Raw genomic sequence first — 23,779 nt, forward strand, 5'->3', positions numbered from 1 at the left:
TTTCGGTTGAATTACACTAAAGAAACTTGAGATGGTTATGGCCTTGTCTGTACCTCCAAGATGGGTTATTTTTCTTTCACCTATTTCTTTCCTTTTGACTTTACAATGAGAGAGGCCCCCTGGGCCCTGTTATGATAAGAAATAGGATGTCAGAAGGAGCAATGCTATTGATAACCATGTAGCCTGGTCTCAAATTAAATTGCCTCATATTCAACTGGAAAGGTGAGATAATTAGAGAAAAATAAACATCCTCCTCTACATCTGGGTGTTCTGAGCTAAAGTTGGTTTGGGGGGAGGGGGGCTCAAGTTATCTGGACAGCTGCTCCCCTTTTCTCTGCTAGTGGAGACCTGGCCTTGGATACAGTTGGTTACTCAAGGCAAGTCACTGGTGGATGGGAAATGAGCAGGAAGGAGAGAGTTAGTATGCAGTGTCATATTGTAAGCTCCTTGAGGGCAGGGTTTAGATCTACAAACTCTAATATGTGCTTTCAAGTGCTTGGTACAGTGCTTTACACAGTGTAAACTCTCAAATACCAAGGGAGAGAAGGGGTTGGCTGCTGTTATAAAGTTGGAGGAAGAGTGGGAATTTGGAATGTTTGTAATTTATTTTAATGTCTGTCTCCCCCTCCAGACTCTGTGACTTGTGGGCAGGGATGGTGTCTAACAACTATTTGTTCTTTTCCCAAATGCTTAGTACTGTGCTCTGCACTCAATAAATACCATTGATTAACTGGGAAGGAGGCCTTGATAACGGAAACGAGTCAGTTGATGAATGTGCAACAGTTAGTTAACTGTGGCAGAAAAACTGGGCATTCTTCCATAACAGAAGTGGTGGAGTCAAGGGGCCCGGCGTCTGAACATTGATATACATTTATCTCCAATCACCAGGAGTTCATCTTTACCCTTCTCAAGCTCTGCTTCTCCCACGCTGTGGGGGAAGAGTTGGGGCTCCCAAGTCAAGAATGGGGGATAGTATGTGGGGCTGCTGGAAAGTTGGGGACCCCAGATTACCAGGGGGCTAGAGACTCAGATATGAGGTCAACTTGTTCGTAAGGTTTCTGGGTCTGCTTCAACAACACCCTTGCCATATGCCAGAGCACTGTGCTAAGTGCCAGGGCTGATACCAGGTCATCAGATCGGGCAGTCCCCGTCCCACACAGGGCTCACAATCTGAGAGGGAAAGAGATATCTTGCCCGTAAAGGAATTTCTATTAATATAACCACTCCATGTTGCAACTGCTTCTCGAGGCAACTGTGGAATTATTGCCAAAGTCGTCCACTGGGTCACTTCTTTCATCCCTTTCCCTCCACATCCGTTATTCTCCCAGGAAAGGATATTTCTGGTGGGAGGGAGAGGGGGTGTGGGACGAATGACACCCATTTACAGTTGTTATTTAATACCAGCTAACCAGAGGGTTTTGTTTCTCCACTGGCCCACTTCTTTTAACAGTGTACATCCCGGCCACCATATTTATCAGTTGGTTTAGATTGTTATAATTTATTGCATCTAAGTGCTTACTCTCTGCACTGGGAAAAGGTACAAGGATCATCTTTCAGACCTGGTAACTAAAGAAAGTTTCTCTGGATTCCAACCCTCCATCTGTCTTAAAAGATGATACTTTCCAGGCTGGTTTTCAGTCCAGGACAGCAGAAACATGATGCCCTGGGCTCTGGTCAGTGAGTTTATAAATTTGCTTGGACTGAAATTCTAGCCTCTCCAACTGATTGCTGAAGCATTTGTTTAGTCAGAGCAGCTGTACTAGCTGACTTTTTGACCAACGAATGCAAGAATCTTGTAAACTGAACTGACACAAACTAGGGTTCATACAGTGGGGTCTGTCCTGCTATAGATTCTAAGCTTGTTGTGAACAGGGAATTTCTGTTATATTGTACTCTCCACATAGTAAGCATTCAAATACGATTGATTGATTAAACACTATGATACTTCATCCCTAGCCCCATAGCACGCATGTTATATATTATAACTTAAAACATATTACAACTTATATCCATATTTAATTTAGTATATAATGTAGTCACCCCATTCCAGTTTATAAGCTCCTGGTAGGCAGAGAGCATTTCTACCTATACTCTCCCAAGTACTTAGTACAGCGTTCTGCACACAGTAAGTGCTCAACAATTAAGGTGTATTGTTTTGGGCTTGTATGGGCCATTCTGAGCATTCATTCAATCATATTAAGTGCTTACTGTGTGCAGGGCGCTGTACTAAGCATTTGTACTGGAAGTGGGAGAACTTGGGGAATAATTAATCAGTAGTATTGATTGAACACTTACTCCATGACAAGCACTCGGGAGAGTGCAGTAGAGTTAGTAGACAAAATCCCTGCTCTCAGGGAGCTAAGTCTAGCAGGGAGAGGCAGTCATTAAAATAAATTTGTAGGGAGAAGCAACAGGTACAAAAGTTTTTCAGGGGTTTTGGAAGTGAGCAAGCACCTAGGTGCAGAGGTGATAAGGCATTGGTAAGGAGGGGTAGAAATCGGGTTGAAAGATGAGAGATTAATCGCAGAAGGACTCCTGGAGGAGAGATGTTTTGGAGAGCAGCAGTGTGTAGGACATAGGGGAGAGGATGTTTCAAGCCCATGTGTAACTTGCAAACTATGTCTGTTCAACGATAAGGGGCTGTGCCTTGAGTTCTATGAACCCACGGTGTTAGGCGTTTTTTTAGCCCTTTTCCTCTCTTGTAAACAAAATATTAGGCTCACATGTTTTGTGGAACAGAGGCTACTGCACTAAAGTACGTAGAATAAGCAAATCTTTCACCATTCCAGCCATTTCAAAGAACTAATGGAGTTGTAGAATCTGAAAGGGAATGCTGCCACAGTCCTTCAGAGACTTATTAAACTCTGCTAACAAATCATATTTTAATTGAAGATACAATGGAAAAGCACATGAAAGTAAGGCCAAATAGAGATTTTTAAAAGCACAAACTAAAATCTGCAGCACAAAACTCTAGAATAGATCATTCATTCAATCATACTGAGCACTTACTGTGTGCAGAGCATTGTACTAAGCGCTTCGATCCTCACTTCCCTGGTTTACCTTCCCGTCAGCTTCATTTAGGGGATGGGATTGAATGACGCAGCTTCTTACTACACCAGCACCAGGAGGAAAAAAAAAAAAAAAGATTTTTCTCCAGTCCCCTCTTCCCTGCAGAAAGAGAATGTGGGAGGATGTGTTCTATAATAATAATTTTGGTGTTTGGTAAGCGCTTACTATGTGCAAAGCACTGTTCTATGCAGGATCAGCTTTTATAGGCATGCAACATAGTCATCAATCAGCCTCTTTACTTCTGGGAAATGTAGTTTCTCATTTCCTTAGCAGTTTCCCTGCCAACCTTCAACTGGACATTTGGACTCAACAGGCCCTGCTGAGAGCTCACCTCCTCCAGGAGGCCTTCCCAGACTGAGCCCCTTCCTTCCTCTCCCCCTCGTCCCCCTCTCCATCCCCCCATCTTACCTCCTTCCCTTCCCCACAGCACCTGTATATATGTATATATGGTTGTACATATTTATTACTCTATTTATTTATTTATTTATTTATTTATTTTGCTTATACATTTCTATCCTATTTATTTTATTTTGTTGGTATGTTTGGTTCTGTTCTCTGTCTCCCCCTTTTAGACTGTGAGCCCACTGTTGGGTAGGGACTGTCTCTATGTGTTGCCAATTTGTACTTCCCAAGCACTTAGTACAGTGCTCTGCACATAGTAAGCACTCAATAAATACGATTGATTGATTGATTGATTGGATGTGTTGAACACACGTAGCACTCATCACAGATTGATTGGGACACAACCCAGGCTAATCCAGGGATGGTCTGAGCTGGCTTTTCATCAGTACCCCAAGGATGTTTTGCATCATTCATTCATTCAGTCAATCAGTCTTACTGTGTGCAGAGCACTATACTAAGGGCTTGGGAAGTACAAGTCGGCAACATATAGAGACAGTCCCTACCCAACAACGGGTTCACAGTCTAGAAGAGGGAGACAGACAACAAAGCAAAACATGTGGACAGGTGTCAAGTCGTCAGAACAAATAGAATTAAAGCTAAATGCACATCATTAACAAAATAAATAGAATAGTAAATATGTACAAGTAAAATAGAGTGATAAATCTGTACAAGCATATAGGTGCTGTGGGGAGGGGAAGGAGGTAGGGTGGAGGGATGGGGAGGAGGAGAGGAAAAAGGGGGCTCAGTCTGGGAAGGCCTCTTGGAGGAGGTGAGCTCTCAGTAGGGCTTTGAAGGGAGGAAGAGAGCTAGCTTGGCGGATGTGTAGAGGGAGGGAAATTCCAGGCCAGGGGGAGGACGTGGGCCGGGTGTCGACGGTGGGACAGGCGAGAACAAGGTACACTGAGGAGGTACATCATCAGAGAAGGAAGGCCTAACCCAGCCTTTCTAAAGGCAGCCTGTAAGATAGAGGCCTCTTTGATTGGGAATCATCAGCTACTGCTTTGGAGTGTACAGTTACAGTTGATTCACCTCCTTTTTTTAGCTGGTGAGCCAGAGTGCTTCTATAAAGTTCTAGCAGCCAGTCGCTAATGCCGTCCTCCAAGTTGTTTTTTTAAAAAAGTCAATAAATAAATGACTGCCCCCCTCACCCACAAGTAATAAGTTCCCTGAAAATTCATTTGTTTATTTTGGATAATGCCTTTATTTCAAGAGGGAGGTCTATGTTAGAAGCTTTGCACATCTCCCCTCACCTATACTTATTGCTATGCTGGGCATAATGTTGCTTTAAGTGCTTTCTGTGGTCTGAGCACAGGGGGTAGATGTAATAAAATCAGACTAAACATATCCTCTGTGCCCACAGAGGGCTTACACTCTTAGGGGAAGGGAGAACAGGTAAGGAAAGTGAGGCACAGAGAAGTGACTTGTCCACGGTTATGCAGCAGACAAGTGGCGGAGGTGGGATTGAAACCCAGTTGCCCTGACTCTCAGCCCGTGTTCTCTCCACTAGGCCACACTGCTTCTCTAGTAAGGAAGGATAAAATTCCCCTTTCTGATTGTGATGCCCTGAAAGACAGGGAAATTTGGGTGCACAAGTTTCACTAGGGGTGGGGAACTGAGGTATAGGGATGTCACCCAGCAAGTCAGTGGCCAGAGACTGGAGAAGGAACAATGATTCTTTACTCCAAACTCAGTAATCAATTAGTGGGATTTATTGAGCACCTGCTGTGTGCAGAGCACTATATGAAGCACTTGGGAGAAAACAGTCCAAAAGAGTTGGTAGACACGATTGCCTTGACCACAGGCGGTTACAGTCTAGTGGAGAGACTGACCTTAAAATAAATTATGGGGAGGGGCCTGAATCTCTGGACCTGAGGAACAACTGGCAGCCCACTCACAGGACAGGATTAGGTGATGTCGAAAGCACTGGGTATCATTTGGCTTTTTTCTGGCTCTCTGGACAGCTGACCACTGGTCGCCTGAGAGGCTAGGAGAGGGAAAAGACCCTGCGGAAAAACCATCAGCTTATTCATTCATTCAATCATATTTATTGAGGGCTTACTGCATGCAGAGCACTGTACTTAACACTTGGAAAGTCCAATATAGCAATAAAGAGAATCCCTGCCCAAAATGGGCTTACAGTAGTGTGGCTCAGTGGAAAGAGCCTGGGCTTGGGAGTCAGAGGTCATGGGTTCTAATACTGGCTCTGCCACTTATCTGCTGTGTGACCTTGGGCAAGTCACTGAACTTCTCTGTACCTCAGTTCCCTCATTTGTAAAATGGGGATTAAGACTGTGAGCCCCATGTGGACAACCTGATTACCTTGTATCTACCCCAGTGCTTAGAACAGAGCTTAGCACATAATAAGCGCTTAGCAAATACCATCATTATTATTACAGTCTAGAGCGGGGGAGACAGAAATCAAAACAGTTTCTTAGTGGCATGTCTAAATTGGTTTAAACAGAGGCTAGCCATTGTCATCATAAATGATGGGCTTCCCTTAGACAGTTTGGACAGTCTCCTTCAGGTTTTCATCGTGGTACTTGGCAGAAGTGAATGAAAGCTCAGATCCTCAGCATAAGGGCTGGTATTTTCACAAACTACGTTCTCAGAATCACTTTCCCCGGAGGCTGTTCTGAGCCTAGGCAAAGTAGACTCAAGCACAAACAACCTTGGATTGATTTGTGTGTCAGCCAATGGTCATGGATGCCTCTGCCCTGGGCTTTTCCTGAACTGGCTCTGGAGAGTGAGGAGAGGGTAAAGGTTATTCAACTTCCTGGATAAAAAAACAGTCTACCTCTCTGTTTCTGCATAACTCTGTTCCTTTTGGATAAAGAGGCTAATTGCTGAGGGGGCAGTTGAGCAACAAGGATGTTGTCTGTTTTCCCTAAGGGGATCTCTGGCTCCCAGTGAGACCTTGTGATTTTAGGGTCAACAAATACAGGGTAGACTAAGGGATCGTGTCTTGTATAGGATCTCTATAGGGCCTAGTTTAGTGCTCTATGGGTAGGGAACATGTCTACCAAATCTGTGGGGTTTTAAAAATTATTTAAAAAAAGGTTTTTTTATGGTATTTATGTGCTTATCAGTGCTTTCCAGGCATTCTTCTAATTGCTGGGTTAGAGACAAGCTAATCAAGTTGGTCCCAATCCATGTCCCACATGGAGCACACTGTCTTAATCCCCATTTTACAGATAAAGTAGCTGATGCCCAGAGAAGTTAAGTAACTTGCCCAAGGTCATGGCAGAAAAGTGGCAGAGCCAGGATAAGAACCTAGGTCCTTCTGATTCCCAGGCCCATGGTCTATCCATGATACCATACTGCTTATCTATATTGTACTGTTATATAGTAGTCTGTCAAGCACTTATTACAATGCTCTGCACACAGTAACGGCTCAAAAAATAAGACTGATCTATTGCTTTGTCCACAGATGGCAGTCAATAGGTCCTCTTTTGCTAGGAAAACTGCCTGAGCAATCCTCCCCTCTGTTGGGCACACCAAATCACTTAGGAAAGTCACTTGTGAATTTACATGTGATTTGCATGAGACAAATTAAAGCTATAAATTCTAACCCTAGCTCAAGTGCCTGTGAGTTTTCATTTTTGTGCAAGTCATCAGGACTCTGATTCAGTTTCCGCCTTTAAATTGATCTGCTACAGAAGGACGAAAATGATGATAATGGTGGCATTTGTTAAGCAACAGTGATAGTATTAAGAGCACTGTAAAAAGCACTGGGAAATAATATATAGATTATTGTATTGTACAAGGGGACCACGATTGATCTCATCCCCAATGTACAAATGAGGAAGCTGAGACCCAGATAGGTTAAATAACTGTCCCAGAGCCACAGAATAAGCCAGTGGCAGAACTAGGATTCAAACCCAGGCCTCCTGATGCACAGTGGCTCTTTCCAGTAGGCCACACTGCCCAATCAGAAGCCCACACAATCAACTTGACTGTTTTCCTGTCAGTCTATCCAATTAGTGTTATTTTTTGAGTGCTTACTCTCTGCAGAGCATTATACTGAGCGGTTGGGAGAGTACGATACCTCAGAGTTGGTTGATACATTCCCTACCCATAAGAAGATAACAGTCTTGGGAAATCAAGCATTAGAAGAAATTACAGATATGTACATAAATGCTGTGGGGCTGAAAACAGGGTGACTATCAGATGCTTGAAGGGTACAAAACCAAGTACAAGGGTGACCTGACAGGGAGTAGGAGAAAGGGCTTAGTTGGGGAACCCTGACCCTGTCAGTCATCACAGTCCTGAAGATGGGGTGAGTAGAGTGCAACCTCTGCATCATCTTCCTATGGTTTTATTCCCTGAATCCGCTTGGGAAAATCCTGTATGACTCAGCCCTTATTCATGAGAGGGAGTTTTGTGTGATGACTCTCTGACCAAGTTACTGTGCCTCAGTGAAGGATATGTTCCTTGTGAAAAAGGATCCCAGCCCTAGAGGAGCTTGGATCCTTTCCAAAAAAACAAGGCAGACAACACCCTCAGCCAAATCTACAAAATAGGCTGGTGTGTTTTGAGGAAGAGTCATTCTCTGCCTGAAGTCCTGACTGTCCAGAAAGTTTGGAAAGAGAAACCTGCAAACTTGAAAAATGTCTTAGCTGCCACTGCATCCCTAGCTGGGCTGGACTTCCTGACATGGGACTCATTACACGTCCACGTCAGTGCTGATGGCTACATTACGGTCTAATTATTAATCCTGATCTCCTGCACAGCAGACACAAACATTACCTGAAAGACCCCGGAAAGCAGTTGATTCCACACATTCTTTCATTTTTATCCCGTCACAATACCGATATGAGTAGATATAGAATGGTTTTGAAATTTAAAATGCATGTGGAGTGGGAAGGAAGGGGTGTGTTCTTTCAGAGAATTAGTACACTCTTTTCACATCGATTGAGGTTTTCCTACCATTTATCCTGTGCTCTGTACAGCAAGATAGGACTGTATCAAAATCTGAAAGTGATGCGAGTTTCTCTGAAATGGACCCAGTAGGACCCTGGAAGTCAGTCAGTCAATCAGTCGTATCCCCATCTATAAAATGGGGATACTTATGCACGAGCCCTTCCTCACAGGAGTGTTGTGAGGAGAAAATTAAAATAACTGATGTAAGGTGCTTTGGCAATAAAAAACCAAATAGAAGTAGCTGTTTTGAAGCGGTATGACCTGGGAGTCACAGGACCTGGGTTCTAATTCTGTCTACACCCCAGGTCTGCTATTATAACCATGTGCAAGTCACTTAACTTCTCTGTGCCTCAATTACCTCATCTGTAAAATGGGAATTAAGACTGAGCCCCATGTGGAACAAGGACTATGTCCAGGCAGGTTATCTTTTATCTACTCCCGTGCTTAATACTGTGCCTGGCACATAGTAAGCACTTAATACATTCCCTTCAGAAAAACTCTCTAAAGCATCTCAGAGCTTTGTGGCAAAAGACAGATATTAAGGTGGCTATACGCTGCCACCAGTCTGAGGTATTTAATCAAGCAGTTTTATTGGAAATTTCCAGTTAATTGAAGCCACTTGTTTGCTTTTTGCTTGAATTACCTTCACCCCTGTCTGAACTCTCACTTTCCTTTGTGAAGAAGAGGCCCTATGTGTGTGTGCCCTAGCAATTTTGGACACGATTCAGGGACTTCGGAATTTACCAAGCACCTATTTTATATAAAGTGAATACCATGGACTGCCTGAAGAACAAACAAATGAATTTTGGAGCAAATTAAGCCAAAGACATCTTTGGAAGGCCAAATGACTCAACTTAGCATATTTTGGACACAATCAGGAGGACCGTTTTTCTGGAGAAAACACTAATGCTAGGAAAAGTCGAGGGAAAATGTGGAAGAGACAGACCAGCAACTAGATGGATTAGAGACCATAACAACGATAATGGAAGAACAGTTAGGTTGTAGATTATGGCAGAGGATGGGATGTTCTGGAGCAAGTATATCCATAGAGTTGCTATGAATTGGGAGCAACTCGATGGCACTTAATAATTGTATTTAGGTCACTGGTCTGTGCCTTGAGAGGGTCAGCAAAAGTGGGAAAGGCAGTCTTTGTTCTTGACTGGATTTATATTCCTATGGCTTAGTACAGCGCTTAGTGCTCAGCACTTAGAACAGTGCTATGCACATAGTAAGCGCTTAATACATGCCATCATTATGATTATTATTACAGCGCCCTGCACCCATTAGGTGTTCAATAAATGCTATTGCTATTACTAACAGGGAAAACAGTAATGGTATTTTTGTATGGTTTTTATTAAGTGCTTACAATGTGCCAGGCACTATTCTAAGCACTGGGGTAGATACAAGCTAATGAGGTTGGACACAGTCTGTGTCCCACATGGGGCTCATAATCTTAATCCTCATTTTACAGATGAAGTGACTGAGGCACAGAGAAGTAAAATGACTTGCCCAGGTAACTGCAGACAAGTGGTGGAGCTGGGTGTAGAACCCCAGTCCTTCTGAGTCCCAGGCCCATCCTCTATCCACCAGGCTACGCTGCTTCTCTAAGAGTAATGGTATTCAGTGAGTACAAGCAGTCTACTAAGTGCGTGGGCAGGTAAAGCTGAAGCTGGAGACGAGTTCCCTGCCCACAAAAAACTTACACTCTAACAGGGGAGAGAGACATTAAAAAATATCGACAAGCAGTGAGTCATGGAAACAAGTAGACACAATGAATTGACACCTCTGCAGTGGCTTGGGAGGAAAGGGGAAGACACAGTGTGGTCATCTTGTCATTGTGCCTCATTTTCATCAGCCTCGTGCTCACACCCTCCCCCCTGCATGGAATGTGCTTCCCTGCTTCACAACCGGCAGACCGCTGCTCTTCCCAGCTTCAGAGCCCTTCTGAAATCACATCTCCTCCAGGAGGCCTTCCCTGATTAATCCCTCATCTCCCCACCCTGTTTCCCCACACTTCAACTTCAGCAGTTCCACATCACCTAAGCACTTGGAGACTCCCCCCTCCCCACCCTCTCCCTGTATAACACATACATATCTTTTATACTCTATTCCTTCCCCCTACTTGTAATTTATTTCACTATCTGTCTCCCCTCCTGGACTGTAAGCTCCTCAAGGGCAGGGAATAGTATTTATTGAGCACTTACTGTGTGCAGGCCACTGTACTAAGTGCTTGGGAGAGTACACTATAACAGTCGGTAGACTCGTTCCCAGCCCACAGCAAGCAGGGACTGTGTCTACTAACTCCATTTTACTCTACCGAGCACTTAGTTCAAAGCTCTGCACCAATTGAGCACTCAATAAATACCACTGATTGAATGACTAAGGATCATTGGTGTCATTGGCCTATCTATTTTTAGGAGGGACTGCTGTGGGAAGGCCTTTTGGGAGGGGGCCCTTCTCCCGAAGATTTGGAACAAGGGAAGACCCACATGCTTCGCAGAGGGATAGAGAAAGTGAGGACTTGAAGTATTCTATACCAGGGGAACATCTGGTACAGTGGCATAAAAACAGGAGAGTTTGTTTCAGGGGGTCAAGGGAGCAAAGTTTTCCTGGCTGGTGGGGGGAAGCAGTCAGTGGAAGGCCTGAAACCACAATGGTACCTGTGAAAGGAAGAGGGGGTGACCAGTTCCTAGAATTCCAGCTTCACCTTTCCGGCACCACTTCTCCCAGCAGTCAGCTTTCCCCACGAGAGCATCAGTCCGGACAAGAGTGGCCAGATAAGAGGTTTAGAGAGGTCATCGGTGACCTGATCCATCCGAGAGACAGCTGGGCCACAGGGCCTGACCCGCTCCCCATCTCACCTTCTCCTTCCTCGATTGCAGTATAAACAGGAAGGAACCAATGTGACGAGTTACTGCCACGAGACTCTTCCTGGTTGGGTCCATGATGTACTGGGCCGAAACTGGGCCTGCTTCATCGGAAAGAAAGTTTCGTCCCCGTCGCCTCTCAAGGGGGTCCACGTCAACCAGCTGCCTCCCAGGCTGCCCGAGGACAGGTGAGTCTGCCTGGAGGATCAGGCTTTCTCAAAATGGTGTGTATGCTGCTTGACACTTGACAACTCATTCCCGTGCCCACCCTCTTCCATATTTTTGGAGGTTCTACTCCAGGACGCTATGATCCCTGGGTTGGGATGGGCACAAGGTGGATAACGATGCAGGATTGGCGCTTTGAGGCTCTCCCACTCTGTCTGGTATTCCCCCACACGGTACCACCAGTAACATCCCTTCAGTGCTTAGTACAGTGCATTGCATTCAGGAGGCACTCCATAAATACCATTTTGACTACTACTAGGGGGAATAGCATGTACTGAACAATGTTGGTACAGTGCATCGAACAGCGTGGCTCAGTGGAAAGAGCCCAGGCTTGGGAGTCAGAGGTCATGGGTTCTAATCCCGGCTCTGCCGCTTGTCAGCTGTGTGACTTTGGGCAAGTCACTTCACTTCTCTGTGCCTCGGTTATCTCATCTGTAAAATGGGGATTAAGACTGTGAGCCCCACGTGGGATAAGGACTGTATCCAACCTGATTATCTTGTATCTACCCCAGTGCGTAGAACAGTGCCTGGCACATAGTAAATGCTTAATAAATACCATTGAAAAGACAAAAGTGCCAGTGAAAATGCAAGGTTATTGGATCAGCCAAGTTCCTCACCCTCACGGGGCTCACAGTCAGTCTTATCCCCAGTTTACAGATGAGGAAACTGAGACCCAGGAAGGTTGAATGATTTACTCAGGGTCACTCAGCAGGCTAGTGGAAGAGCTGGGGTTGGAACCTCCTGTCTCCCGCTCTGCCCATTGGACACACTGCCACCACAGGCAAAATACTTGGTGTTATTGAGTACCTTGATGGGGCTGTCTATATATTGTACCCGACCAGTTAGGCGGACTTGCCCTCGGTCTTCCAGGAACCGACCGTGAGACATTCAATTCCAAAAATAACTGGGCAATCTCCATAGATCAGACTCTTGTCAGAGGAAGGCAAACAAGTGGAAGGCAATTTATCATCTGAAGTAGAGGCTCGATGATTGGAGGGATGAGATAGGGGTGCCAACTGGAAAATACTTCACAGTGTAGGTTTCTTCCTCAAATCCTGGATTAAGCATGCTCTCACTTTGGGTCCCAGAGGAAAAACCAGGGGAACAATTCAAGTTTCTGAAAAATCCCCTGCCTGACACTTAGGCATGAGAGTTTGCTGCATTCTTGGGGGTGTTTTTTTTTTCTTTCCAATAATCCATATGATTTACTGAGCACCTACCAGGTGAGAAGCAGCATGGCCTGGTTTGACGAGCCATGGCCTGGGAATCAGGAGACCTGGGTTTTAAACCCGGCTCTTCATTTGCCTGCTGTGCGACTTTGGGCAAGTCAGTTAATTTCTGTGCCTCAGTTTTCTCCTCTGTAAAATGGGCATTCAATACCTGTTCTGATTTAGATTGTGAGCCCCCCCCCCAAGGGTCAGGGACCATGTCTAAGTCCCACCTATATATTAGTACCATAATCAACGTAAGAAGCAACTTGACCTAGTGGATCGAGCCCGGGCCTGAGAGTCAAAAGGACCTGGGTTCTAATCCTGGCTCTGCCACTTGTCTGCTGGGAGACCATGGGCAGGTCACTTAACTTTTCCATGCCTCAGTTACCTCATCTGTATAATGGAGATTAAAGCTGTGAGCCCCATGTGGGCTTGTATTTATCCCTGCACTTAGTTCAGTGCCTGGCACATAGTAAACACTTAATAAATAGCATAAAAAAGTGGGAAAGTCAGTCAGCCAATCATCTTTATTGAGCACTTACTGTGTGCCAAGCACTATACTAAGTGCTTGGGAGAGCGCAATATAACAGTAAACAGAGAAATTCCCTACCCACAATGAGTTTACAGTCCAGAGGGGGAGACAGACATTAATATAAATAAATTACAACTAAATGTATAAATGCTCTGGGGATGGGAAGACGGAGGGGGATAAATAAAGGAAGCAAGTCAGGGTGACGCAGAAGGAAATGGGAGAAGAGGAAAGGAGGGCTTAGTCAGGGAAGGTCTCTTGGAGGAGATGGGCCTTCAGTAAGGAGGGGGAGAATAATTGCCTGTCAGATATGAGGAAGGAGGGCGTTCCAGGCCAGAGGCAGAAAGTGTAACCTACAGAGAGGCGATGGGGAGCAAGTCCAATGTTTTTTTATTGAATTCTCCCACAGGTTATCCAAGAAGCTGTACCAAAACCACCCTGACTTTGTGAGCGCCATCAACTCTGTTCAGAAGGCCTGGACGGCGACCACATACGAAGAGTACGAGACCCTCACCCTGGTGGAAATGTTCAGGAGGTCTGGGGGCCGCAGCTCCCCCAATCCCAGGTAGGAGGGAGCAAGTCTCCGTGATTCTCTCAATCGCATCACCGCCCTACTGCCGGATTCGATCTCCTTCAAAACTCAGGCCTGGAAGTCGGGAGATCCGAGTTCTAGCCCCGGCTCTGCCACCTGCCTGCTGCGTGGACTTGTTCAAGTCATTTTATTTTTTTAACGGCATTTGTTAAGCGCTTTAGCCATCATCTGATGGACCACGTTGACCGTGTCTTTCTGTTTCAGACCCAAGCCTGCACCCTTGAGCCCTGAGCTAGCCAACCAAGCCGCCAGTTTGCCGAAGTCCTGGGACTGGCGAAACGTCCATGGTGTCAACTACGTGAGCCCAGTTCGAAACCAAGGTGGGAGCCAGTCCTCTGGCCTTTCAGCTTTAGAGAGAACTCCTCACCATTGGCTTTAAAGTACCAAATCACCCTGCCAGCTCCTACCTCACCTTGCTACTCTCTTACTACAACAGCCTGCACACTTCACTGCTCTAGTGCCATCCTTCTCACTGTGCCTCGATTTCATCGATCTAACCACCTGCCTCTCCCTCACATCCTGCCTCTGGCCTGGAATGCCCTTCCTCCTCGTATCTGACCGACAATTACTCTCTCCCACTTCAAAGCTTTATTGAAGGCACATCTCCTCCATGAGACCTTCCCCGACTAAGCCCCCCTCTCCTCTTCTCCCTCTCCCTTCTGCATCACCCTGCCCTGCTCCCTTTATTCATCCCCCACCCGGCCCCACAGCACTTATGTACATATCTGTAATGTATTTTTTACATTGTTGGCTGTCTCCCCGTCTAGACCGTAAGCTCACTGTGAGCAGGGAATGTGTCTGTAATATTGTTATATTGTACTCTCCCAAGCATTTAGTACAGTGGTCAGGACACAGTAAGTGTTCAGTAATTGACTGACTGACTGACTGCCAAAAGGACCCATCCAGCTTGGTTGTCTCCTGAGACAGATTTCTAAGCTTTACTTCCACAGAGCAGATAAAGCAGATCTATCTGTCTTGGGCCACAACCTAATGCCTGAAAACTGAGTGTTGCTTTGTCCAAGCTCCCTGGGTGGTAGAGAACTATTTGCATAAGGACCCCTGGTTGATAGGAAATCATTATGGCATTTATTATGCACTTCTGATCTGACCAAATCTCTGGCTCACAGGGGGCTGGCAATCAAAGAGCAATAATAGAAATAGCTCACTTTAATGGATAGATCATGGCCCTGGAAGTCAGAAGGATCTGGGCTCTAGTCCTGGCTCCGCCACTTGTCTGTCCTGTGACCTTGGGCAAGTCATTTTACTTCTCTGGGCCTCAATTACCTCATTGGTAAAATGGGAATCAAAATGGAGCCCCGACTGTGACAGGGACTGTGTCCAACCTGATTATCTTGTATCTACACGTCTGCCATGTAGTAAGCACTTAAGAAATACCATAGAAAAAGGAGGGAGAGGAGATATCTCTATTTTACAGATGAGGAAATTGAGGCTCAGAGAGGTTAAATGATTTGTCTAAGGTCACACAGCAGGCCAGTGATGGAGATGGGATTAGAACCCAGATCTCTTTCGATTGGTCTCAACCCTACCTTCCATGTAGGAGATGAAGAGTGCTCCTTATGTGGGGGCGGACTTCTTGTTGGTGACTTTGTAATCTGCTGCTTTTAAGTAAGTAGGCGAAAGCGATCAGTCAGAGAGTCTCAAAATAGGACTTTTTTTCTTTCTCTGTTTTTTTAATGGTATTTGTTAAGCGCTTACTATGTGTCAGGCCCTGTACTAAGTGCTGGTGTATACACAAGCTAATCAGAGTGCACTCATTTCCTATTCCATATAGGGCTCACGGTCTTAATCCCCATTTTACAGAAGAAGTAACTGAGGCACAGGGAAATGAAGTGACTTGCCCAAGGTCACCCAGCAGACAAATTGCAGAGGTGGGATTACAACCCAGTTCCTTCTGTCTCTCAGGTCCTTGCTCTATCCACTAGCCCTCTCTTCTCTAAACTTCATGTCCTCTCAAGGGGCGACTGATTCTTACCTTTCTTCGTCCCCTCTCTGCAGTTCCATCATTTCAGTCAGCTAGGGCTGGAGGTCCTCTGGAAATCTCCAGGATTTGTCCAATTTGCTCTCCACAGTGCCTCTGTTTTCAGAAAGCAGGAAGCTGCCTGTAATGAGGACAGCAGAGAAGAAAAAATGCTTGAACCACATTTCTCTGCTTCCCCCCTCAACGGTCCAAGCAGAGCGGTTCTTCCACAGGAAGTCGGGCACTTCACCTTCCCATCATGCCCTCTGACACTTTAGATGTGGGCTATTTTTAAGTTTATCTTTACCTGATGTGAAATATAAAGTTCTTTAGAGGCAAAATAGCTTCAAAACCTCCCAATCCTACCCGTATTCACTGGCAATTTTCTAGTAACGTAGAGGCAGAAATGAGGTTTCCATAAGCACCTCGGTCTGATGCAAACGTGACCAATCTTGGGCAGCGTTAAGGATGTGTCCGGTCCTCTCCCTGTCACCGTGTTGCCAACCATACAACTCCTATTTTGCCCTGCCTCTTAAGTCTCTCAGGTTAGAGGGAGGTTTGATGGGAATCCGGTTCAGGGAATGAGGGTGGCAGTTAAGATCAATGGTAGTAAAGTGCTTTACTATGTGCTGAGCACCTGGGGAATCAAATCAATTGCAGTTCGTACCCCCACACAGAACTCACAGTCTGAGGGAGAATAGGGTATTTCACCCCCATTTTACAAATGAGGAAACTGAATAATAATAATAACGATAATAATCACAGTATTTGTTAAGTGGCTTACTAAGTGCCGGGGTGGATACAAGAAAATCGTGTTGGACACAGTCCATGTCCCACATTGGCCACACACTCTTAATCCTCCACTGAGGCACAGAGAATGAAATGACTTGCCCAAGGTCACAGCAGGCAGGTGGAGGAACTGGGATTAGAACCCAGGTCCTTCTGACTCTTAGACACATGTTTTATCCACTAGGCCATGCTGCTTCTCTGAAACACAGAGAAGTGTGACCATGAGCAAGCCAGTTGATGTCTGTATGCCTCGGGTCCCTCATGGACTCTTCCCTTTTCAGAGGGGAAGTGACTGTGACCAAAGGAGCTCCTCAGCAGTGTGATCACAGACCAGCCTCCCTCCTGGGGGAGTTGGTAGGGACCATCTCTATATGTTGCCAACTTGTACTTCCCAAGCGCTTAGTACAGTGCTCTGCACACAGTAAGCGCTCAATAAATACGATTGATTGATTGATTGATTGACCACCTCCTTCCCTAGGAGCAGGCAAACGTTCTCTGACCGATTCACCTCTAGAGTGGGCTAGGCCCACCACTTCCTGCCTCTCTTCACTTGTTCTGCCGGCCCTTTCCAGCTGCTCTTCGTCATCAGGGGGGTCATTCCCCCCACAGGATGTGTGGTGGGAGGATGCCAGTGAAGCGAGCCCTTCTCCCTCGGCGGGCGGGAAGAACTCCTCCGTAATTGGGCCTTAAGAATCTGGATTTAGGGGAAAAGAGAGATCTTATTGATGGAGAGAGGATCTCTCCCAGGGCTTTCACTGAATATCCACCTCCAACCTCATTCTCAAGGTATTTTAACCAGCTTAAATAGATGTAAGGAAACCACCTTGATTCAACCACCACCTCCTCCAGGAGCCCCTCCTTCCTCTCCCCCTCCCTACCCACCCCACCCTACCTCCTTCCCCTCCCCACAGCACCTGTATATATGTTTGTACAGATTTATTACTCTATTTATTTTACTTGTACATATTTACTATTCTATTTATTTTAATTAGTTAATATATTTCGTTTTGTTGTCTGTCTCCCCCTTCTAGACTGTGAACCCATTGTTAGGGACCGTCTCTATATGTTACCAACTTGTACTTGTACTACTACTACTACTACAAGCGCTTAGTACAGTGCACTGCACACAGTAAGCACTCAAATATGATTGAATGAATGAATGTATCAATCCATGGTATGTGCAGAGCACTGTACGAGGTGCTTGGGAGAGTACAATGCCACGGAAGAAGCAGACACATTCATACCACATCCTTCAGGATCTAGTGAAAAGTGGTCTCTGAAGGCTTATGTGGAATTCCAGACATACAACCCCCTTGTGTCATTCTGCTTTTGCAGGCTACCTATTCATGTCCAATTATCTTGACTTTACCCCAGTGCTTAGCTTAGGGTTTGGCACACAGTAAAAATCGTTATTGTTGTATTTTGGTGTCTGTTTCAAGGCACAGGCCTGGTGGTGAGAGGAGATTTGTGGTAAAATGCTCACTATTGTCCCTATATGTCCCTACCATATTGGTGGAGAATCCCACCCTGAATATTTACCTTGAGTTTCAGCTCTTGTTTTTCCAAGAATCCAGATGAGCAGAATTTGGAAGGTGCTAGGTGGACTACTTCTTTCCCAGGCCTGAAAGTCTCGATAACTTTCCCCCAATGGCATTTTAGGGGGTCTCTCTGGCCTCCTGACTGTTGAACAAGAAGGTGGCCCAGTGATCAGGAAGTGAATTTGTTTATGCTCCATTAGTCTAACAAGAAAGTGCTTGTACCTTCTCGTCGTCATTTCACGCTGCATAGACATTTATCATGTTGAGGGAAAATTAGCCAGAAGAGAGCTGTAGGTTGTCACGCAGCTCCCGGGGCAGAGCTCGAGATGGGGCCGTGAGCACAGATGAAAAATTGCCCCGGCGATGGATTATCCCTTCACGGAGTAGATGGTGGTTAAGGCGTAAGCCTTGCGGAACACTGCTGGCTTTGGTCAGGCTATCCGGGAGCTTAGAGAGATAGGAACGCTCGGGCCTCATTCATCACTCCAGAGCCTCCCGCCTGAATCACTAAATGCTAACAGCCTGAATGATCTCTTCATGAGGTAGCATCCTTTTTATTCCGGCTTCTCGTCGGGCTCCTAGCTATACCTGGGCGGTGGAAAACACATCAGAGTGAGAGGAGCTGTTGGTTACTGGGCTGTTTGCACTCAAGCACTCAATAAATATCATTTATTAATCAATGGATTTTTTTCTTTTTCCTCAGCATCTTGTGGCAGTTGCTACTCGTTTGCATCCATGGGGATGCTGGAGGCCCGGATTCGAATACTGACGAACAACTCCCAGACGCCTGTTTTAAGCACACAGCAGATCGTGTCTTGCAGCGAGTACTCCCAAGGTACCCAATTTGGTCTGACCACAAGAACCAGCACATCCACGCTCTTTGCCTTTGGGCAGAACCAAAGTGCGGACAACCGGGGTTTGGAAATATCCTGGGCATCCAAAGCATCTGTCCCAGATGTCTGAGAGAGCTGTGGAGGGGGTTTCTGAGCCATGGCAGGGGGCTACATCACCCTGGGAACATGGGAGAGTGGGAGGAGCTGCGGTGTAACTGGGGATTTGCTGTTGAGCAGGCTCCTGTGGTAATAGTAATTGTGGTATTTGGTAAGCGCTTACTGTGTGCCAGGCACTGTTCCAAGCACTGGGGTAGATACAAGCCAATGGGGTTGGACCCAGTCACCATCCCACAGTCGAGGTAACTGAGGCACAGAGAAGTGAAGTGACATGCCCAAGGTCACACAGCAGACAAGTGGCTGAGGTGATAGCCAGTATCAGTTCCTGCTCCCTCCTGGGTGTTGAGGCAGGTGATAAACCAGTCACCTGGATTAGGAGGTTTAGCCATCAGTAGTCATTGTCATTTCCAACTATCAGTGTTGGAAGGATTGTAGCGAGCACAGAATGACATTCCAAGCCCATGCACAAGAATAGACATCGTTCCCATCTCTAGGAACTAATGCTTTAATAGGAGAGGTTCCCACCCCTGGGAACAGGTAAAGAGGGAAGAGTGAAGAGGAGGAGGAAGAGGTGAGGAGATAGGTTGGATCTTGGGAAGATATGGGGACAAATTCAAGTGGGGGAAAGGGAGGTATTGGGATGATTCATGTTTGAAGGGAGTATGGATATTCAGGGAAAGGTCTGTGGATTTCCTTCAAACCACCCTTTCTCTGGGGATCCTGGAACCTCCAAGCTCCTTTGTCCCTTCACTTCTCTGGAGCTTTGATTTCCAGCGAGGACCCAGTTTGAAGTGCTTAGCCCGCTCAAACTTTAAATAGAGGAAACTCCTGCCCAGGGACCCATTCCACCAGAAGGCTGACTGTGATTTTGTGTTTTGTTTGAAGTTTGGGTGGAGAGTTCAGGACAAATTAACCCCAATCTTGGCTTTCCGAGTCTCCCTCTGGCCTCTCTTCCTGTTTCAGAAGCAGTGTAGGGCATAGGAACAGAATGGAGAAAGTGTTTTGTGTGTATGTTTCTTTCTCAAGGCCCCTGTGAAGGGTTACTAATGAGCTGCTCTCCTAATTAGGCTGTGACGGAGGCTTCCCTTACCTCATCGCGGGAAAATACACCCAAGACTTCGGGGTGGTGGAAGAGGATTGTTTCCCTTACACGGCCCATGATACTCAGTGCATCCCCAAGAAGGAGTGCCCCCGCTACTACACCTCTGACTACCAGTACGTGGGTGGGTTCTACGGGGGCTGCAACGAGGCACTGATGAAGCTTGAGCTCGTGCGTCATGGGCCCATGGCCGTGGCCTTTGAGGTGTACAACGATTTTCTGCACTACCAGGCGGGAGTCTACCACCACACCGGCCTGCGGGACCCATTCAACCCCTTCGAGCTGACCAACCACGCCGTCCTGCTGGTCGGCTACGGCACGGAGCCGGACATCGGCCTGGATTACTGGATCGTGAAGAACAGCTGGGGCACCTCCTGGGGAGAGGACGGCTACTTCAGGATCCGCAGGGGTTCCGACGAGTGCGCCATCGAGAGCATCGCCGTGGCCGCCACTCCCATCCCCAGACTGTGAAAGCCTCCTCCCTGTCCCGAAGCATCCCCCGCACCTGTTGCCTCGCTTCTGAGAGTCCTGTCGGCTGGTGTGAAAATCTCAAGACTCCTCTCCCCGCAACCCTGCCTTACGAAGGTGTCCACACCAGCATTTTCTAAAGCTCGCAAATCATTTTAATCAAGAACTCTAAGAAAATTCTCCCCCGCATCACCTTAGCCATGACATCCATCCTTTTGGCCCTGGTACATTTCCCTCACTGTGTACTCTTGGCTGCTGAACCCCTGTGTCCGGAGAAACAATCTTGGTGAATTTCCAAAGTTGCCTTTCAACTAACCTCGTGCCTTCTGCTCGCAAAGCCAGGAGTCCATTTTAGAAACAATCTTACAGCGTGGATCAAAGGAAAAATGTGGCTGTGATTGCTCAAGGAAGGGGTTTTTTTTTGAGTGTTTGGCTAATGGGAGGGTGAAATGTCAGACACATTAAAACCTATTTATATACCCATTTGAGGTCTTTTTACACGGGGGCTTTTTTTTTTTTTTAAGCGGACTCATATTTGAGCATTCAAGAGTTCCAGGTCACTTCCTCAGGCTGGGTAGCAGAGGAGATACAGATAATCATCTTCTCCAGCCCTGCCTTGCTCATCTGAAATGTGCCCTGGTCGATGACCGACATATGTGGGAGGAGAGGGGAAGAGTTGGAGTATTTTGGGTGGGGTTTTGACATTGTTTCTGGGTCGTGGCATTTTCTATCTGGTTCAGCACTAACCATCTACGAAGTGACTGGTTAGTCCAGTGGTAGGGAAAGCTATGGTTCAGTTCGTGGATATTTTAAAGGAAAATGGAAGATTCCTTGGGAGAGGTAGCCACAAACAGGCAATCTATGTTGGCATGGTTAAATGGGTCAAGAGTATTTGGAGCCGGAAGTTTTGGGGTTTTTTTAATGGTATTTGTTAAGCGCTTACTATGTGCCAGGCACTGAACTAAGCACTGGGATAGATACAAGGTAATAGGGTGGACACAGTCCCTGTCCCACATGGGGCTCATGGCATTAGTTTCCATTTTATAGATGAGGTAACAGAGAAGTGAAGTGACTTGTCCAAGGTCTCACAACAGACAAGTGGAGGAGCAGGGATTAGGATCCAGATCCCTATTCATTCAGTCATATTTATTGAGTGCTTACTGTGTGCAGAGCATAGTACTAAGCACTTGAAAAGTACAATTTGGCAACAGAGGCAATCTCTACCCAAGAGTGGGCTCACAGAGAGCTTCCCAGGCCCGAGTTTTATCTACTTACAACTGATGAGAGGGGTGGCTTAAATCCATTAGCCATATTTATTGAGTGTTTACTGTGTGCAGAGTACTGTACTAGGCACTTGGGAGAGTACACTACAACAGACACAGTGCCTGCCCACAACGAGCTTAAAGTCTAGAGGGGTTTATAGATAAAGAGCCTGCTGGACTTCAAATGTTCCCAGGTGGGCAAAGGTTGATTTTTTTTTTCCTTATATGGTATTTGTTAAATGCTTGCTATGTATTAAGCACTGCTCTAAGTGTTGGGGTAGGTATAAGTTAGACACAATCCCTGTCCCACATGGGGCTCACAGTCTAGGTGGGACGGAGAACAGGTACTGAATCCCCATTTTGCAGTTGAGGAAACTGAGGCAAAGAGAAGGCAAGTGACTTGTCAAAGGTCACAGAGCAGACAAGTGGGGAAGGCAGGATTAGAACCCAAGTCCTCTGGCTCCCAAGCTTCTGCTTTATCCACTGGACCATGCTGCTTTCATGCTTCTCTTTGTTTTTCCATCTATCTATTCGGCCAGATGCTGGGGTGTTTTATGATGGGAATGGTAGTCCAGGGAAATCAACCACCATCATTGTACTCTCCAAAGCACTTAGTACAGTGTTCTGCACAGAATAAGCACCTGATAATTGCTATTGATTGATTGATTGAAGGACAAAAATGTACTGCTCTTATGAAAGGTTAGCATTCTCCCATAGTAGCGTACAACTTCCATGCCAGTGAGAGATCACTTGCTGTTTTCAGCATAGGCATTTTCTAGGAGTGAAACAAGCATGGCCTAGTGGAAAAGCTCCATCCTGGGAATCAGAAGACCTGGGTTCTAATCCTTTCTCTGTCCTCAAGTCTCTTCTCTGTGCCTTGATCATCCGTAAAATGGTGATTAAATTCATGTTCTTCTTCTTACTCTGACTGCAAACACCTTGTGGTGCAGGGACTGTGTCTGACACAATATATCGTGTATCTAACCCTGCACTATGTGACGGGCACATAGTAAGCGCTTAACACAAATATGACAATTATTAGGTGGAAGGTTAATGTTAGAAGAGGTAGTCCATCTCCAGGAGGACAACCATTACATTTTTTTTCCATGTTTCCTGTTTGTCTCTGTCACGAAGACAGAATCTGGGCTGGGTGGTCCAATGGTCTGATTCAGTATGGCCTTCTGAGTGGCCTCCAGTCAGGATGAAAAGGGGAAATCCGGCAAGCTGGGGTAGGATTATTTGTCTGGGAACCTCACAGTTGTGAAGACATCTGGCTGCTTCTAAAGCACTATGACCCTAACTATAAGTGGTGTGTTGCGTGGGGCTGGGGGATGGGGAAAACCCAAATCATCTTGACTTTAGGGTGGGGCTGAGCCCAACACCGGGAAAGCCCCCTTGGCTCTAATGAATGGGGAAAAGTCAAGGGGAATTCCAGGTTTTGGCTGTCCCCAGGCCAGGTTGTGGAAAGAAACTAAGGAATGAAACAAGCCATTTCATCCTGGCTTCACCTTGGAGAAACTGTGTCCAACCTGATTTGCTTGCATCCACCCCAGCGCCTATTACAGTGCCTGGCACATAGTAAGCGCTTAACAAATACCACAATTATTCTTCTTCTTATTATTAGGTGAGTCTGGATGGATCAGTCCAGCCCTTTGGAACAGTTTGGCTCTCGGCCTTTGAAAACCTGGGGAAAGGAAACACAATTCCCCAAATCTTTTGATTCCCAGCTCATAAGCACAAGAGGAGAGTAGCAATAGAAGTCATTAGTTAGAATTCCCTAAGCCCTCTTTGTCTTTTCTTCAAATCCCTTCTGCGTCTTCCTGACTTGCTGTCTTTATTCATCCCCCCTCCCAGCCCCACAACACTTATGTACATAATTG

General features: G+C 46.2%; 1 protein-coding gene across 1 annotated transcript in view; it reads left to right on the forward strand.

The window, feature by feature from the left end:
• The window catches only part of CTSC (cathepsin C), a 31,957-nt gene extending 10,837 nt beyond the window's left edge, over positions 1-21,120 (forward strand). The window contains exons 3-7 of the mRNA XM_038761900.1: positions 11,274-11,446; positions 13,633-13,788; positions 14,020-14,135; positions 18,824-18,955; positions 20,138-21,120. Coding sequence (XP_038617828.1) covers positions 11,274-11,446; positions 13,633-13,788; positions 14,020-14,135; positions 18,824-18,955; positions 20,138-20,640 — 1,080 coding nt within the window. The 3' untranslated portion in view covers positions 20,641-21,120. The remainder of the gene's footprint in view (positions 1-11,273; positions 11,447-13,632; positions 13,789-14,019; positions 14,136-18,823; positions 18,956-20,137) is intronic.
• The last annotated feature ends 2,659 nt before the right edge of the window (positions 21,121-23,779 follow it).

This window comes from Tachyglossus aculeatus, chromosome 20 (genome assembly GCF_015852505.1).
Source record: "Tachyglossus aculeatus isolate mTacAcu1 chromosome 20, mTacAcu1.pri, whole genome shotgun sequence".
Lineage (NCBI taxonomy): Eukaryota > Metazoa > Chordata > Mammalia > Monotremata > Tachyglossidae > Tachyglossus > Tachyglossus aculeatus.